This window comes from Zootoca vivipara, chromosome 2 (assembly GCF_965207765.1).
Source record: "Zootoca vivipara chromosome 2, rZooViv2.hap1.1, whole genome shotgun sequence".
Classification (NCBI taxonomy): Eukaryota; Metazoa; Chordata; class Lepidosauria; order Squamata; family Lacertidae; genus Zootoca; species Zootoca vivipara.
In genome coordinates, this window is record NC_142584.1 from 75,911,236 (window position 1) to 75,927,463 (window position 16,228).

The 16,228-nt window shown below is 44.5% G+C and overlaps 1 protein-coding gene across 4 annotated transcripts in view; it reads left to right on the forward strand.

Annotated features, from left to right (window-relative positions):
- The first annotated feature begins 8,052 nt into the window (after nucleotides 1-8,052).
- Nucleotides 8,053-16,228, forward strand: part of CFAP92 (cilia and flagella associated protein 92 (putative)) — a 55,321-nt gene continuing 47,145 nt past the window's right edge. Inside the window, exons 1-3 of one of the 4 annotated variants that reach the window (XM_035106272.3) lie at nucleotides 8,053-8,543; nucleotides 12,175-12,434; nucleotides 13,650-13,843. In XM_035106272.3, coding sequence (XP_034962163.3) covers nucleotides 8,518-8,543; nucleotides 12,175-12,434; nucleotides 13,650-13,843 — 480 coding nt within the window. In that variant the 5' untranslated portion in view covers nucleotides 8,053-8,517. Of the gene's footprint in view, nucleotides 8,544-8,841; nucleotides 8,913-12,174; nucleotides 12,439-13,649; nucleotides 13,844-16,228 lie in introns of those variants that run through there. The other 3 variants (XM_035106273.3, XM_088662211.1, XM_035106274.3) reach the window with 3 other exon arrangements.

Below are 16,228 nucleotides of genomic sequence, written 5' to 3' on the forward strand. Positions count from 1 at the left end.
TATATTCGTTTGATTAATAATTAAATAAGAAAAGGAAAAATAAGTAGAAAAGCCTCGCCCATTTAAATTCTTCCACCAAATACTGTGTAAAGTTACATCTGTTTTTCTGCATTTGTCGACTGAATGGCTCTCAGGGAAGAACTACAGCAGAAGGATCCTGAGGGGGCAGATGTTGAAACAATTACATTTGGTTTGTCTCAGCTATTTTAAATAGTAAATGTCCCCAAGTGGAGATAATTGATTTAAAGACTAACAAAATCTTTACCAGGCGATAAAAGTGTCAGCGTAAATTTTACCACAACACCTGCAGTTTCCACATGAGTGGTGATTGAGTTTCTTGGTTGCTTCTCTCACTGGAACAAAGGCATTAAAATGGTGTTGAAGGACACTGGGCCTTTGTTGAACTGCTAACTGCCCATCTGCTGGTCTTTTGATTTAAAAGAATTGACGATGAATAATTTGAAGGTAAATCTTTTACTTTTTATGCAGTGTCTGCTTCATTGACTATGCAAAAGCCTTTGACTGTGTCGACCACAGCAAACTATGGCAAGTTCTTAAAGAAATGGGAGTGCCTGATCACCTCATCTGTCTCCTGAGAAATCTCTATGTGGGACAAGAAGCTACAGTTAGAACTGGATATGGAATAACTGATTGGTTCAAAATTGGGAAAGGAGTACGACAAGGTTGTATATTGTCTCCCTGCTTATTTAACTTATATGCAGAATTCATCATGCGAAAGGCTGGACTAGATGAATCCCAAGCCGGAATTAAGATTGCCGGAAGAAATATCAACAACCTCAGATATGCAGATGACACAACCTTGATGGCAGAAAGCGAGGAGGAATTAAAGAACCTTTTAATGAGGGTGAAAGAGGAGAGCACAAAATATGGTCTGAAGCTCAACATCAAAAAAACCAAGATCATGGCCACTGGTCCCATCACCTCCTGGCAAATAGAAGGGGAAGAAATGGAGGCAGTGAGAGATTTTACTTTCTTGGGCTCCTTGATCACTGCAGATGGTGACAGCAGTCACGAAATTAAAAGACGCCTGCTTCTTGGGAGAAAAGCAATGACAAACCTAGACAGCATCTTAAAAAGCAGAGACATCACCTTGCCGACAAAGGTCCGTATAGTTAAAGCTATGGTTTTCCCAGTAGTGATGTATGGAAGTGAGAGCTGGACCATAAAGAAGGCTGATCGCCGAAGAATTGATGCTTTTGAATTATGGTGCTGGAGGAGACTCTTGAGAGTCCCATGGACTGCAAGAAGATCAAACCTATCCATTCTTAAGGAAATCAGCCCTGAGTGCTCCCTGGAAGGACAGATCGTGAAGCTGAGGCTCCAATACTTTGGCCACCTCATGAGAAGAGAAGAATCCTTGGAAAAGACCCTGATGTTGGGAAAGATTGAGGGCACTAGGAGAAGGGGACGACAGAGGACAAGATGGTTGGACAGTGTTCTCGAAGCTACGAACATGAGTTTGACCAAATTGCGGGAGGCAGTGCAAGACAGGAGTGCCTGGCATGCTATGGTCCATGGGGTCACGAAGAGTCGGACACGACTAAACGACTAAACAACAACAAAAAGGTCAACATGATGACAATCCATAATTAAATAAACTCATACAGCCTTTTGAGATACAATACATACTCTGTCCTTCTTTCCCCTTATTTCTAGGGCACGAGATTCCATTCCATAACATTATTATTCTGTAATTGAAATAATTCAGCACAATGCAGACAGTATAACTGCAGAGTGAACAGGTCACTGCTCCAACAAATATGGAAAACTCTAGTGTCTATTTGGCATTTTCCTTAGGAACCATTACTAGATAATGCAGTACCTGAAGTGAGGATACAACACTTCTCGGGCTAACCTCTCTTATCAAGAAGTATTTGCTGTAAAGTATCAGACAATTGTTTAGCAATTGGTAAGCAGTGCAATTTTGGCTATGTCTGCTCAAAGGTTAAAGGTAAAGGTTACGTCCGTTGGGTCCAGTTGCAGACAACTCTGGGGTTGCAGCGCTCATCTCGCTTTATTGGCCGAGGGAGACGGTGTACAGCTTCTGGGTCATGTGGCCAGCATAACTAAGCCACTTCTGGCAAACCAGAGCAGCGCACGGAAATGCCGTTTACCTTCCCACTGAAGCGGTACCTGTTTATCTACTTGCACTTTGACGTGCCTTCGAACTGCTAGGTTGGCAGGAGCTGCCTGCGACCGAGCAACGGGAGCTCACCCCGTCACGGGGATTCAAACTGGCGACCTTATGATCGGCAAGCCCTAGGCTCTGTGGCTTAGACCACAGTGCCACCCGCCTCATAAGTTGCTGTTGTTTAGTCGTTTAGTCATGTCCGACTCTTCGTGACCCCATGGACCAGAGCACGCCAGGCACTCCTGTCTTTCACTGCCTCCCGCAGTTTGGTCAGACTCATGTTCCTAGCTTTGAGAACTCTGTTCAACCATCTCGTCCTCTGACGTCCCCTTCTCCTTGTGCCCTCAGAAGTTAGTCCCATTTAATTAAATAGGACCTACTCCCAGGTTTAGGATTGCATCCTGCTGAGAGTATATCCACTGAAGTCAGTGTTAGTAACCTTCAGTCTCATTGATTTCAATGCAGAGTCCTCAAAGCATGTAACCCATTGGTCAGAGAACCCACACTTTGACTTTAAGAATTTGAACAGCAGTACTGTATAGGTATAACAGGGACCCAGGTGGCGCTGTGGGTTAAACCACTGAGCCTAGGGCTTGCTGATCAGAAGTTCGGCGGTTCGAATCCCTGCAATGGGGTGAGCTCCCGTTGCTCGGTCCCAGCTCCTGTCCACCTAGCAGTTCGAAAGCACATCAAAGTGCAAGTAGATAAATAGGAACCACTCCGGCGGGAAGGTAAACGACGTTTCCGTGCGCTGCTCTGGTTCACCAGAAGCAGCTTTGTCATGCTGGCCACATGACCCGGAAGCTGTCTGCGGACAAACGCTGGCTCCCTCAGCCTATAGAGAGAGATGAGCGCCGCAACCCCAGAGTCGGACACGACTGGACCTGATGGTCAGGGACTCCTTTACCTTTACTGTATAGGTATAGTCTACACCAGGGCCCCAGGGGTCCTCAGACTACAGCCCGGGGGCCACATATGGCCCCTGAGGCTCTTTTATGCGGCCCCCGGGTAACCCCGCTGCCCGCTCTTACCGGCGCAGTGCAGCTGCCGATTTCCGACCCGGAAAAGCGATGGAAATAGCTTGTGCACACGTGCGTCTTTTCCGGTGTACTTCCGGATCAGAGGAGGCTTCTGCACATGCGCACAAGCTATTTCTGGCGCTTTCCAGGTCAGGAGTGTGCCAGAAATAGCATTTGCGCATGGGCGCGCACAGCCGCACGCTCCCACGCCCTTCAAGGAGGATGTGCCAAATAGCATGGGAAGCAAGCCACCTCATAGAACACTGGCCTATGTGTAGAGATGCCAACCTCCTGAAATCCACCCAGTGATAGCTAGTTGAGGTGAGACTTAAGAATCCAAGCCCAGTATCAATCTTATATTTACACATAGCTACTTAAAGCTACACAGCTACTTAAAGCTACATAGCCTTGGGGGTACTTCTGGATTCATTACAGTGGTACCTTGGTTTTCAAATGCCTTGGTTCCCAAACAAAGAAAACCCAGAAGTGTTCCGGTTTCCGAACATTTTTTGGAAGCCAAACGTCTGATGCAGTTGTTAGCTATTGTTTCCGGGGCGCCTGCACCAATCAGAAGCTGCACCTTGGTTTTTGAACATTTTGGAAGTCAAATGGACTTCCGGAATGGATTAAGTTTGACACTTTTGCTTTCGCTGTTTATTTTGCGTTTTTGTTTTTGAGGCTTTTTCAGTTAATTTGTTTTTCTGACTGTGTGGAACCCAGTTCAACTACTGATTGATTGACTGTGTGACTGCAGAAATGGATAAAAACATCCAAACAATGACTATAATCAGTGCAGGTAAGAAAAAAAAGTAATTTAAATTTTTATCATCTACAATACTGTTTATTTTATAGTACAGTGGATTGATTTGCTTTCATTTTATGGATCAATGGTCTCGTTAGATAGGAAAATTCATGTTAAATTGCTGTTTTAGGGGTTGTTTTTAAAAGTCTGGAATGGATTAATCCATTTTGCATTACTTTCTATGGGAAAGTGTGCCTTGGTTTTGGAATGCTTTGGTTTTGGAACGAACTTCTGGAACAGATTAAGTTTGAGAACCAAGGTATCTCTTTTAATAGGGCAGGTTCTGTAAGACCCGTCTTTTATTTGTATGGAGGTGGGTTATTTTTTTGGGGGGGGGTGTATTGGTTTGTTTGCTGTAATTATTTTTAGTGTTTATACTTTGTAGTATGTTGCTTTGAGTCACATTTGTGAATAGGGGACTAATAAATAGTAACAATAATTATTGTAAAAAAATTGTCCCAGCACATATTAGCTGCATCAAATCCCCTTTCCTGAACCATTTAAAGACACATTAACCACGTAAGAGTCACATAGTTATGGGCTATGGAGCCTTCCTTATGCTGCAGTCCTTTACTTGTTTAATAGGGTTTACTCCCAGGTAAGTGGGGACAAGACTGCAGTATTATTGTGTAGAAAGGTGGTCAAGCCATGCGACCTGTTGAGAGCAGGACTGAGCAACACAAAGGTAAAATACCCTCCAGTTCATCAACACCATTTAGCTGCTGTGAAGGTTTCTGCTATTGCTAGCTAGAGTGCCACTTCTCTGCTATGGAAATGTTTTGCAATAATTATTACAATATGACAGCTGGTGCCAAACAATGTGATGATACTAGAAAGTTGTAGAAGCAACTGCAGATAAACAATCTGCTCATGTGGAAACAAATGAAATGAAGATGTATTGTAAGGGATTAAGCAGCTGCATGTAGGAAGCTGTAGCTGAAAATCTTGACATTATTGAACTTGCATTAAATAAATCTGGCTGTTACCAGGCTTATTTTTAAAAGGCGGATTCTGCCTGATGTGCAGCAGAACTAAGATGTGGCTTCAGGATCAGTACAGGAGACAATGGATTCCTTTTCTCCATCAATAGGATTCAGGCTTATCATCAATGGCTTAGCCACACAAATATGACTAAGCTCTTGAAATCACCAATATGGTTGAAAGGCAGACACACTGAAAGTTAAAGTGCATTATTTATGGCGTTAACTAATCTACAGCTATAATATACATACACTTCTCAACAAACAGGCTGCTTGATATCAGGAAGGGAATCTGACTCGACTTCTTCTTCCAAAGAGCTGAGGGCTATGTACACACTTGTCCCACCAACTGTATCTTCACAGCAAACTTCTGAGGTAGGGTAGGCTGAGAGTGAACAGCTGAAGAACATCTGGTGACCTTTTTGGCTGAGGGGGGGATTTGAACCTGGGTCTCCCCTGTCCATTTCCAATATTCTAACCACTATACCACACTGGCAAGGTAGGTTTTCAGGGTTTCTGTACCTTCTTAAAATAAAAAAATTCTTTCAGTAGCACCTTAAAGACCAACTAAGTTTTTATTTTGGTATGAGCTTTCGTGTGCATGCACACTTCTTCAGATACCTTCTTAGTATCAGATGGATTCTATAGAAAGGTCTCCACCAATCTGTTGTTTTCAGGTAGTTATGTCTTTTTGCCTAGAAAATGATACGCTGATTGGGGGGAGGGGAGTACAGAAGGAGACTGCAATGTACTGGAGCTTTCTTTAGTCACTGGCTAAACAGTATTTCCTACATTCTTTGTTCCTTTGTCCAGGGTCACTTTGTTCATTTTGTGTCTTTCATCCACCACTGTTGAGTTCACAGTAATCAACAGCATCTGGGATTCCTATCCACAAAGAGCCAATAAAGATACTTTGAGCCTCTTGATCTGCTTATTTACCCCCATGCCAATTTGCTGGGACATTGTGCAACGTAGCATCTTTTGTCTCCTACGGTATCTACAGTCAAACCATAGATCTCAGTGGATTTACATGGTGGTCTGTCAGCATCAAGGACCCACAGTATCTTGTTGACACAAGACATAAACCAGGGCTGTACTGGATGTCGTAATCCAGTAGCAAGGTCATTCACCATGTTGCTTTTATTATAGGTTTGTGTGGCCGTGTTTGTTTCTTTCAAGTCCTTTGAACAAGTTTATGGAATTGCTAAGCTGTTTGTGATTGGCAGTGCTTGTATTATGGAAAAGCCACATAAGAAGGGTCACCCATTACTTTTATAGCTCCTTCCATGGGCGTAGCCAAGGGGCGGCAGGGAGGGGGCAGTTGCCCCCCTAATTCAATCAAAATACACAGCTGAGGAGGTTCTGTCACCCTTAACCAAAATCCTGACTATGCCCATGGCTCTTTCTCATTTCCCCTTAATTCAGCCAAAGATGCTGTAGGAAGGCTGAGGTTTTTGAGTCCTGGGGGCAGGGGTGAAGGAGGAAAGTCCTTTTTGCAAGCAAGAAGTCCTTCTGCAGGGTTTGAATCCCACTCTCTGTTATGTTTGTTAAGTAATCTACATAACTCAGTACCCCTTCTTTCAAGAATTTAATGCAAGAGCAAAGCCTTCACATTTTATGACTCATTTTCCATGTACTAGATACCAAAAAGAGCTGGTGTTCATCATACCATTAACAGCTGGGATTCTTCTCCAATCTCATAACCCCTTATGCAGGATTTGGCAGATTTTGTATCCAGATGGGAATAACGTTAGAGAATCAAAAGGGGTGTATATGATGGGTGTTGACTGTACTTTCTGGCTCATAGTCGAGACAATGTTCTAGCCAGGCCTGTATGTAAGTGTTCAAAAAGTTCAACACAGTGAGTTAAAAGAGTTTAATTACTGCAGCAAGGCTGATTTTAGCAAAAAACAAAACTAGAAGCAAAAGAAAAAGTCAGGTTAATAATGTTTGAAATGTTACTTAATATAATAAGATAGCTTGTGATAAAGATATTGATATGCACTTTCCTCTTATGAGTGATAAGTGGGGTAATACTTCAGTGTGTTCAGAGCCAGTGTGGTGTAGTGGTTAAGAGCGGTAGACTCGTAATCTGGGGAACTGGGTTCGTGTCTCCGATCCTCCACATGCAGCTGCTGGGTGACCTTGGGCTAGTCACACTTCTTTGAAGTCCCTCAGCCCCACCTACCTCACAGAGTGTTTGTTGTGGGGGAGGAAGGGAAAGGAGAATGTTAGCCGCTTTGAGACTCCTTCGGGTAGTGATAAAGTGGGATATCAAATCCAAACTCTTCTTCTTCTTCTTCTTCTTCTTCTTCTTCTTCTTCTTCTTCTTCTTCTTCTTCTTCTTCTTCTTCGGTGTTTGGTTTCCTTTTAAAGTACATTGGAGACTGGCAACTTTGCAATATTTATTTACAAGTATGCAAGCAGAGCATGCTGTCAGCAGGCAGCAGATCCTCCGAGAACTTGTGTAACCTCCACCAAAGGCATACCATTTCAAACTAAGGCCAGGCAGAAATTTTCATTTCTCCCTGCCCCTCCCTCAAGCTGCAGTGGGGGCACCGACTCCAAATACTGACACATATATAATGTCAAACAGCCAAGAAGGATGTCTGGCAATCAAGAAACCATCTTCCATGCCTATTACCCAGCAATGAGCTTATCAAAGCAGCAAGTGACCCAGGAGGTATAGAACCATTATCTTTGCAGCCATTTTACCTTTCTTGGATTGTGGCCCTTTCCAAGCCTTCTATATTCCCTATGAAGCAGTACTGCACTATTCATGATGGCAAAGGCCCTCCTCTCCCCAACCCCCACAGTCTGCCACGCACTGGCTTATATTCTAAAATGGTTTATATTTTAACATTGGCTGCACCCAGGGGTTAAATGGTGTCATTGGCAGCCCCCTCAAGTAAAATGCTTTCACATCATAAGCATGTGTATGTCCCAGTTCTGTGGGGCTTCCTAGTGTTCTCTTAGCAGCCTTGCACACCCACAGGAGCGTTGTTTGGAACGCGTCCGTTGCACGTGGAACTCCGCAGGGCAGCCTTTTAGCAACGCGACGGCGCGCCTGCAACATCCCACGCCGCCGCTTGGGGTCTTGGGGCTTGTCGCTGCTTGGGGCTTGCCGTGTAGCCTACGGTCTGGCTCCCGCCGTTTTGCGTCCCTTTCCTCGGGACCCTCCTTGGGCTCCCAGTGCTCCTTCCTCGCTGGCGTCGGCACGACTTACTCTGCTTACCACGGGGTTTACCCATAGCTGTTGCCTCTCCAAACTGCGGGCTCTCGGGCCAAGCCTCTTGCGGCCGAGCAAACGAATCCCTTAGCAACTTGTGCTTCTCTCGGGATCCCTACGCCGAGGATCATCAATCAAAGCGGACGACGAGCACACGGGGCAGCTCTTTTGCTGCACTGGAAGGGGCGGGAGTGGGACTTCTTTTCAGAGTGGCGGATGGAGATGGAATGGGAGATGGAATGGAGAACGCCCACGCCTAAGCCGCCCGCGTTTACTTTTGTTGGTGTTGCCGCGCGCCTCCAGGCCAGAGCGAGTTTCCTACCGAGGTTGGCTGGATGGCTGGTGACACTAGTCGGGCGAGGTAAACGCGGGGACTCTGGTGTTCAGAGGCGCTGAGCAACCCCCCGCGCCTCTATATTTTCCTCCCCGTTTGCTGTGAAGTGAAATAATTATTGACGCTTTGTTGGCTTTGCAAGGGGACGAAAGCTGCTAGACCTCTGCCCAGCTTAGCTTGCTGGGACTTACTTTCGAGTAGACGCGAATAGGTTTGCCCTGTAAACTTGCCCAGTAGAAAACCTCATCTCACACCTCTGTGGTTATGGAGCACGTCTTTTTGTCTTTATCTAACGGGGTTTCTGAACAGGCCTCTGGACTCCGTTGCTCCTTCCCACCCAACTTAAATCCCTACTCAGAATTGAGCCTTATTGAATTCAGTGAGGCTTACTCCCAGGTAAGTAGGGATTGCACCATTAGCACAGGTGTGTGTCTGAATGAAGGTTAGAAGCTCTCAATTCTCTCTCTGTGTGTATATATTGACATCCTGGCTGCCTCGTGTTTTTTTAGTAGACCTAATCCTGGGAGACAAAATGGGGGGGGGGGGCTGACCATGTGCAGACTTCGTGGTGTTTTTTTTAAAAAAAAATAGTAATTAGGGTTTTAAAAACGCCTCTTTGTGGAGTTTGAGGATAGTTCCCCTGCAGAGGGCCTAGAAACAAGAGAAACTTGATTGTGCACATAGTGTGATTTCTTGAAGGAGAGAGAAGGTGTGTTTCTGAATTTGAGTGTATTGAGGATGTGTTGTGCTTTAACCCTCAACCTGCCTATCTTTGATGACCACATTAATGAGTGCCAAGCTGAAACAGTAGCTAATCATTTGTTTTGTTGGGACAAGCCCAGTACTCTGGGTTCTCTGGTTTATCTGTGAGGTAGTGGCTGGATGGCCAACACATGTATTCAGGCTCCCTGAAAGTACACCTTTTAGTTAAGGTATTGATCTCCATACAGTGGTACCTCGGTTTATGAACACAATTGGTTCCGGAAGTCTGTTCATAAACTGAAGCGTTCATAAACTGAAGCGAACTTTCCCATTGAAAGTAATGGAAAATGAATTAATCCGTTCCAGATGGGTCCACGGTGTTCATAAACCGAAAATTCATAAACCGAGGTGTTCATAAACCGAGGTTCCACTGTATTGTAGTGCTAAACAGGCACCAGCTGACATTCACACTTATGCAGGGGCGTAGAAAAATAGGGGCGGTGGGGGGGTGCACCGAGCGGCGGGCTCCAAGGGGCGCCATCGCGGGTGCCTGCCCCCAAAATGCGCACCCCGCCCCGGAACGCATGCCACGCCCCTCTGGGAGGCGCACCACGCCCCCAGAACGGGCGCCAGCCCCGCCCCTGCCCCTGGTGCCGGAGCATGAAGCTCCGCCACTGCACTTATGCATGATTACCGTAGCCGCAGAGTAGGTGATAACCCACCTATTTGGGGGGAGGTAGCCAATGTAGTGCTCTGCAAAGTACTGCAGCTCCCACCAGCTCAGTCAGTGACTGGGGTGATAGGTGTTGTGATCCAAAACTTCAGGGTCTGCCTACCTTGGTCTGAAGGGTGCCATGTTGGCTACTCTTGGTTTATATGTGGACATGGTGGTGGTTCACACATACATATTAACAACCAAGAAATGGCTTGACCGGAAATCTTTTTCTACTTTGGAGACCTCAATTCCAGTCAGGATTTTTGTTGTTGCAGATGTACAGATTCTTCTTCGTTGGCGACATGCTTTTTCAGCTCCGAACACATGTAGCATTTGCCTGCCATCGCCCCTGCCAACAGGTGGTATGCAAGGCTGCAAGGCAGGTGCTGCTTTACAGGCTAGTGGCTGTACGTCTGATAAAGAGCTTTTTGATATTGCATTCACCACCTGTAGCTTCAACAGGAGACAAAGCTACAGATGGGGGTAGCACCTAAATCAGTCTTCAAAATGGCAAAGCTGAGCAGATGTCTGTGCTCTCTCTCTCCCCCCCCCATTTAATGTGGTACTAATTTTCCAGTCTAACTAGGCAGTGTTATTTGCCTAGTTTGCATATTGGGAGTGTGATGGTTTCAGTTTTAAATTAGGCAATGTGTTTATTGTGTGTTGAATGCACACAGTGGTGGGAAAGCTAAGTACGATACAGCCATGGGAATCAAGTACATGACACCCTTTTGGGTGTAGTGGGGAATGTGTGAAAGGAAGCTTGCTTTTATATGCACATTTCCATCATTGGCTTGGGGTGCTCAGCCATTGGTTATTCCACGTTACTGTTTTTGCCTGTGGCTGCCTGGGTGTTCGTTTCCCCACCCATTCCTTTCCCTTTCAATTCAACTTCCACAGATCTTGTGGGGAAAGTGATGAGTCTTCATCAGATTGGCACATTGCTCAGTCAACATTAGAGAGGGTGGAGTAGCATAGTGATTCATTGTAAGCTATGAGCCAATAAGTCCTAGTGTCAAATCTCAGCTCATTCTGAAAGTAGCCTTAAGCAAACTCCCTCTCATAGCTTTAGTGTTTTGTGTGCAATATTTTGTTTACTGTTTATTACATTTCCTCCTGGAACTCAAGGTGGTGGTGTTCATAGGGTTCTCAGGTAGTCTCTCAAGATCAGGCCTGGACCAGCTTAGCTTCAGAAGGGTTGCCCTTGGACCTGTGGGACTAAAACTGGTGTATCTTACTGCAACATTTCCATTCTAGCTCACATAAATGTTTGCCGGATGGCCAAAATGCCCACCTATAAATATTGGCCACTTCTGGTATGTTTATAGCCTTGGAGAAGAAAATAATTATCTACCAAATTACAAATGCTTTGCTTTTTGGCTACCTGGAGACAATTGTTGCTTGCCACAGGTGACCAGATGAGTGGCTATTTATAATTCTACTTTACAAATTTAAGGATAACTGTGGCTGAATCACATGCTAATTGATTTCTCATCACTCAGTTGGTTATAATCTCTTGAGCCCCAGCTGAATGTGTGAGCACTGAAATAACAATGTGCCTGAGGTAGTCTTGTTAGATTTGGCCATTTCAGTTCTGCAACTCATCACTTGATGTTGTGGCCATCAAGTGATGATTATGCATATGTGAATTTGCCCTTTCATAATGTATCTGAAGTATTTGAAGTGCTTAAGAAAAGCACTGTATAAATTACAATCGTGCCTTGTTCATTCCGGAAGTCCATTCAACTTCTGAAAACATTCAGAAACCAAGGCACAGCTTCTGATTGGCTGCAGGAGCTTCCTGCACTCAATTACAAGCTGCGTTGGACGTTCGGCTTCCAAAAAACGTTTGCAAAAACAGAACACTCACTTCTGGGTTTGCGGCGTTCGGGAACCAAAACATTCGAGTCACAAGGCGTTCGAGAACCAAGGTACGACTGTATTCTTGTGCTTGTGTACCATGTGGGAACTGTGCTTGCTGCAGATTTGTCATGAACATGCATCATAATTCTAAAAGCAGTCCATGCTCAAAATGGAATGACCAGTCATACTAATAATAGTCATAAGGCTGGGCTGTGAGTTATACGTTAGCTGGAAAGTGAAAAATAACTGGGAGATGTTTTTTTTTCACCTCTACTCGTGACAAATTCTGGTAGAGCATAGTTCTTGCTTATAAAAGTATGCATGCAGAACAGAAGGAATTGGAAGTCCAAAGAACTAATAATTTTTATTCTATCACAGGATGGCAAGTAGACTGCCAGATCTTGAGGAGCAAGATGAGGATGAGTGTGAGCCAGCTGAGTCAAAGGGGTCAGATAACACTGTGCGTTCCGACAGCACCTTTGGGACTGAAAGCCCAGAGGCAGGTGACGGTGGTCACCCTACCCCTGAAGATGGAAGCGCAACATGCTCTCAATCCGTGAGAAGTGAAGAGCTTGATTCTGAGCACCAGATTAACTGTACATTCTCAGTCTCGCTGGCTGTTCCAGTTGTAACTTCAAGTAGGTAAATTGCATTTATCAGTCCTTTTCATTCCTTTCAGAAGATGTTGTCCCAAAATATGAAGGAGAACATTGCCCCCCGAAAAACTGTTCCCCCCTCCCCAATAGTTATGTACAAGCCTTATTCTGCATTGCCCAATGGTTATATTGCTGGTTCTCTCACAGTTGATAGTGATGCAGAGTCCCTACTGTTTTTTAGTTACACGTGGGTAGCTGTGTTGGTCTGACGTAGTCGAAACAAAATAAAAAAAATCCTTCCAGCAGCACCTTAGAGACCAACTAAGTTTGTCATTGGTATGAGCTTTCGTGTGCATGCACACTAATGCTGCTGGAAGGATTTTTTAAGTTTTTTTCTACTATTTTTTAGTTCTTGTCAGTGCCCACATGTTGGCATATTGTATGACTGGGCTGATTGTCCCAGGTCTTGTATATTTGTGAGCCTGAAACTGGCATAATTTTTAGTTCATGTGTGCTCTTGTCTTAATAGTTGAATAAATAAAATAATAATAATAAATTTTTAATTTATATCCTGCCCTTCTTGGTTCAAAAACCCGGGCTCAGGGTGGCTAACAACAAATTTAAACCACTTAAATTGTAATAAAACATAAAAGCAGCATAAAATACAGTGTAAAAGCATGAAGGTGTGGATCCCTCCATTATGGAGCATCATGCTCTGTTAACACCTTCCTCAGCCTGATTTGGCCCTTTGTAGCTGCCACTCGCTTGTTCCTTTAGCATCTTCCAGTAGTGTGGGCTTCTTTGCACATTCTCACAGTCATAGTACCACAAGACTGTTGTTTTTCAGCAACATGCTTTACATGTTTTCCCTCTGGAAAGGAAAAATAGGTTAGGCTTGTGGCTGGTGTGGATAAATACTTTATATTGGAACCGAAGTTTGAAGAATTGGGAAAGATTATCGTGTATCATGCCTACAGAATTTAGGAACTAATGCTCCTGCTCAGCTTGGAAACTACCTTTGAGAAAGGATTTTGGGAAGAGAGTTTCCCTGGTTTGGCCAGGGAGTTAAACTGAATGTACAACTTCCACTAGAAATGAAGGCCAGATCCTAGCAGGGACCCCAACAGCTCTGCAGAAGATGTGTGTGCGAAAAATAAGATTCTTGGAAAGATTTGTTTACATAAAATGTGGAAAATGATATTTTGTAACTGTTGGATTCTCTTCCCACTTCCAATTTCTGTTGGGATATTTTTCTAGCAAATAAGCCTGCGATGGCCTCTAGACAATCTATTTCAAGAACAGCATCTAAAATGAGAGACTCGTATATTCCAAAAATGCATCGTTTTTATCATATTGAATATTTTCTTCTGCCGGATGATGTTGAACCCCGAAAATTAGATTTGGTGCTATTTGGTCCAGTGGCTAAACTCTTTCTGGAAACAGAATCTAAGGTAAGAAGAATAAGCAACATTTACTAATATTACTGAAATCTGAGGAAAGGGGTTACTGCATAGCAATTTAATCCTAGACTGGTTTCAAAGGATTTTTGAAATACTTGCTCTGTGTTCTTCTGAGGTATCTATAAAACAACTTATAACAAACATTTATGTACAAAATACTGCCCTGTGTCAGTAGATATTACGATAGTTATTTTCTTTGTATCTAGCTTCAGTGCATATGACAATAACCAAGACTATATCTTATCAGATGAACCTAGCATCTGTTCTCACGTGTCTCTTCTGAATCTGTTTCCCACTAACTTCAGGGGGTTCAGTCGATCCAGGTCACTTATTGTTGACTAGTTTGCAGCTAGTTTCAGAAACTTGGCTTAGTGGTAAAGCACATGATCTGCATGCAGAAAGTTCCAGGTAGTTTCCCTGGTATCTAAAGGGTGAAGTGAAATACCTTTTCTTGAGACCCTGGAAAGCCACCTGTGACCCTCCACATGTTCTTGACTCAGATTCCCATCAGCCCCAGCCAGCATAGCAGCCAGTGGTAAGGGCTGAATTCCAGCAGCATCTAGAGGCCACAGGTTCCCACTCCCTGGGCTAGATAGGCTACATAGACAAATATTTGCTCCTGGCATCAGACAGCGTCCTATGTTACTGTTGATATGCAGCAAGAGGAGATTATGATTTGTTTCTTGAAAAGTTCAGCTGTGTTTGTTTGTTACACATCTTTCCTACGGTACTCTTCCTTCAGGAAGCTTAGGGCGGCTTAGGTAAGAATCACTCAGGCCCTGAACAGGCAGAAACCTGACACAGCCTTCACAGGCCACTTCCTGGCCTGTTCTCTAGTTTTAAGTCCTTGCTTTTCAGCTGGAACATGTGCAAGTAACCTATGGATTCTGAAAAAGTTAGATACCAACACAGCAATTCAAGCAGCTTTAGAAATAAAAAGGTAAAGGGACCCCTGACCATTAGGCGCTCATCTCACTTTACTGGCCAGTGGAGCCGGCGTTTGTCCGCAGACAGTTTTTCTAGGTAATGTGGCCAGCATGACTAAGCCGCTTCTGGCAAACCAGAGCAGCACATGGAAATGCCGTTTACCTTCCCACTGGAGCGGTGCCTATTTATCTACTTGCACTTTGACGTGCTTTTGAACTGCTAGGTTGGCAGGAGCTGGGACCGAGCAACGGGAGCTCACCCCGCCGCGGGGATTCAAACTGCCGACCTTCTGATCAGCAAGCCCTAGGCTCTGTGGTTTAACCCACAGCGCCACCCGCTTTAGAAATAATAGCCATTAATTTCAAATAATGCTTCCCCACGCTGATACAAATGGTATTCTGATGTTGAAGTGTCTGTATACTTAGGCAATACTTAGAACTCCGTTGAGCAGCCTTTGTCAACCTGGTGCTTTCCAGATGTTTAGGACTACGATTTTCATCTGCTCCTGCTGGCACAGGGCTCATGGGAGTTTTAGTCCAAAGCATATGAAGGGCATCTGGTTGGGGAAGGCTGCTGCCAATAATTCTGCAGTTTTAAAGCATAAAAAGCTGTATTCCCCATAACATTTATGCAGACATCCTATTCATATAAAATTTGGGAAGGGGGAGCTGCTTGGTGAGGTTAACAGGTTTCTCAGCTCAGAATAATCAGAATAAGAACCACAGAGCTTCCAGTCTGAACAACTGGAGTAAAAGCAGTGACACCCCACCCCACTCCGGTTTCTAAACACACACCGTTTCTAAACATTTTTAGATTGGAGGTTGAAATTATTTTGAAAAAGTAGGCATTCTTGTCAAGTACATCTTTTGTTGGTTTGTTGGCATCTGCTTTGATTTAGGAGGCTTAATCTTTCTGATTTCACATGGGAAAAAGATTTCACATGGGTAGGCAGATTATGCAGGTGTAATTGTAGAATTGGGTGTTTTGGAAGGGAAGCAGTTGCATGAGGGGTTGTTTGACTTAAAAATTATACCTGCAATCAAGATGGTTTGTACCTTATCACTAAGTGGGAGGCTAGTAGGCGCCCACCTTCGTCCCCACTCCCCGCTCACAATGTTATGTAGGAGCATGGCAGTCCCATATACAAGGGTTTCCTGTGGCCTTCCAGATGTTGCTATACTATCGCTCCCATTATCCCTGGGCATTGATCATGCCAACTGAGGCTGACAGGAGTCAGGCAACATCAGACACAGTGTTCCTATCCATTTCCTGAATTGTCCAAGGCAGTCTGGTTGGGTAGGTTTCTTTGACCACTGAGAACAAACTAAAAGCGGCTGCAGGTCAGTGGAGAGGCCTGACGAACTGCAGTATTGAAAGCTTAACGTTTTCCCACCATGGTGTTTCTGCAGTGGAGACCCCTCCTTTGGCTGCTATAAGCCCTTGCTGAGG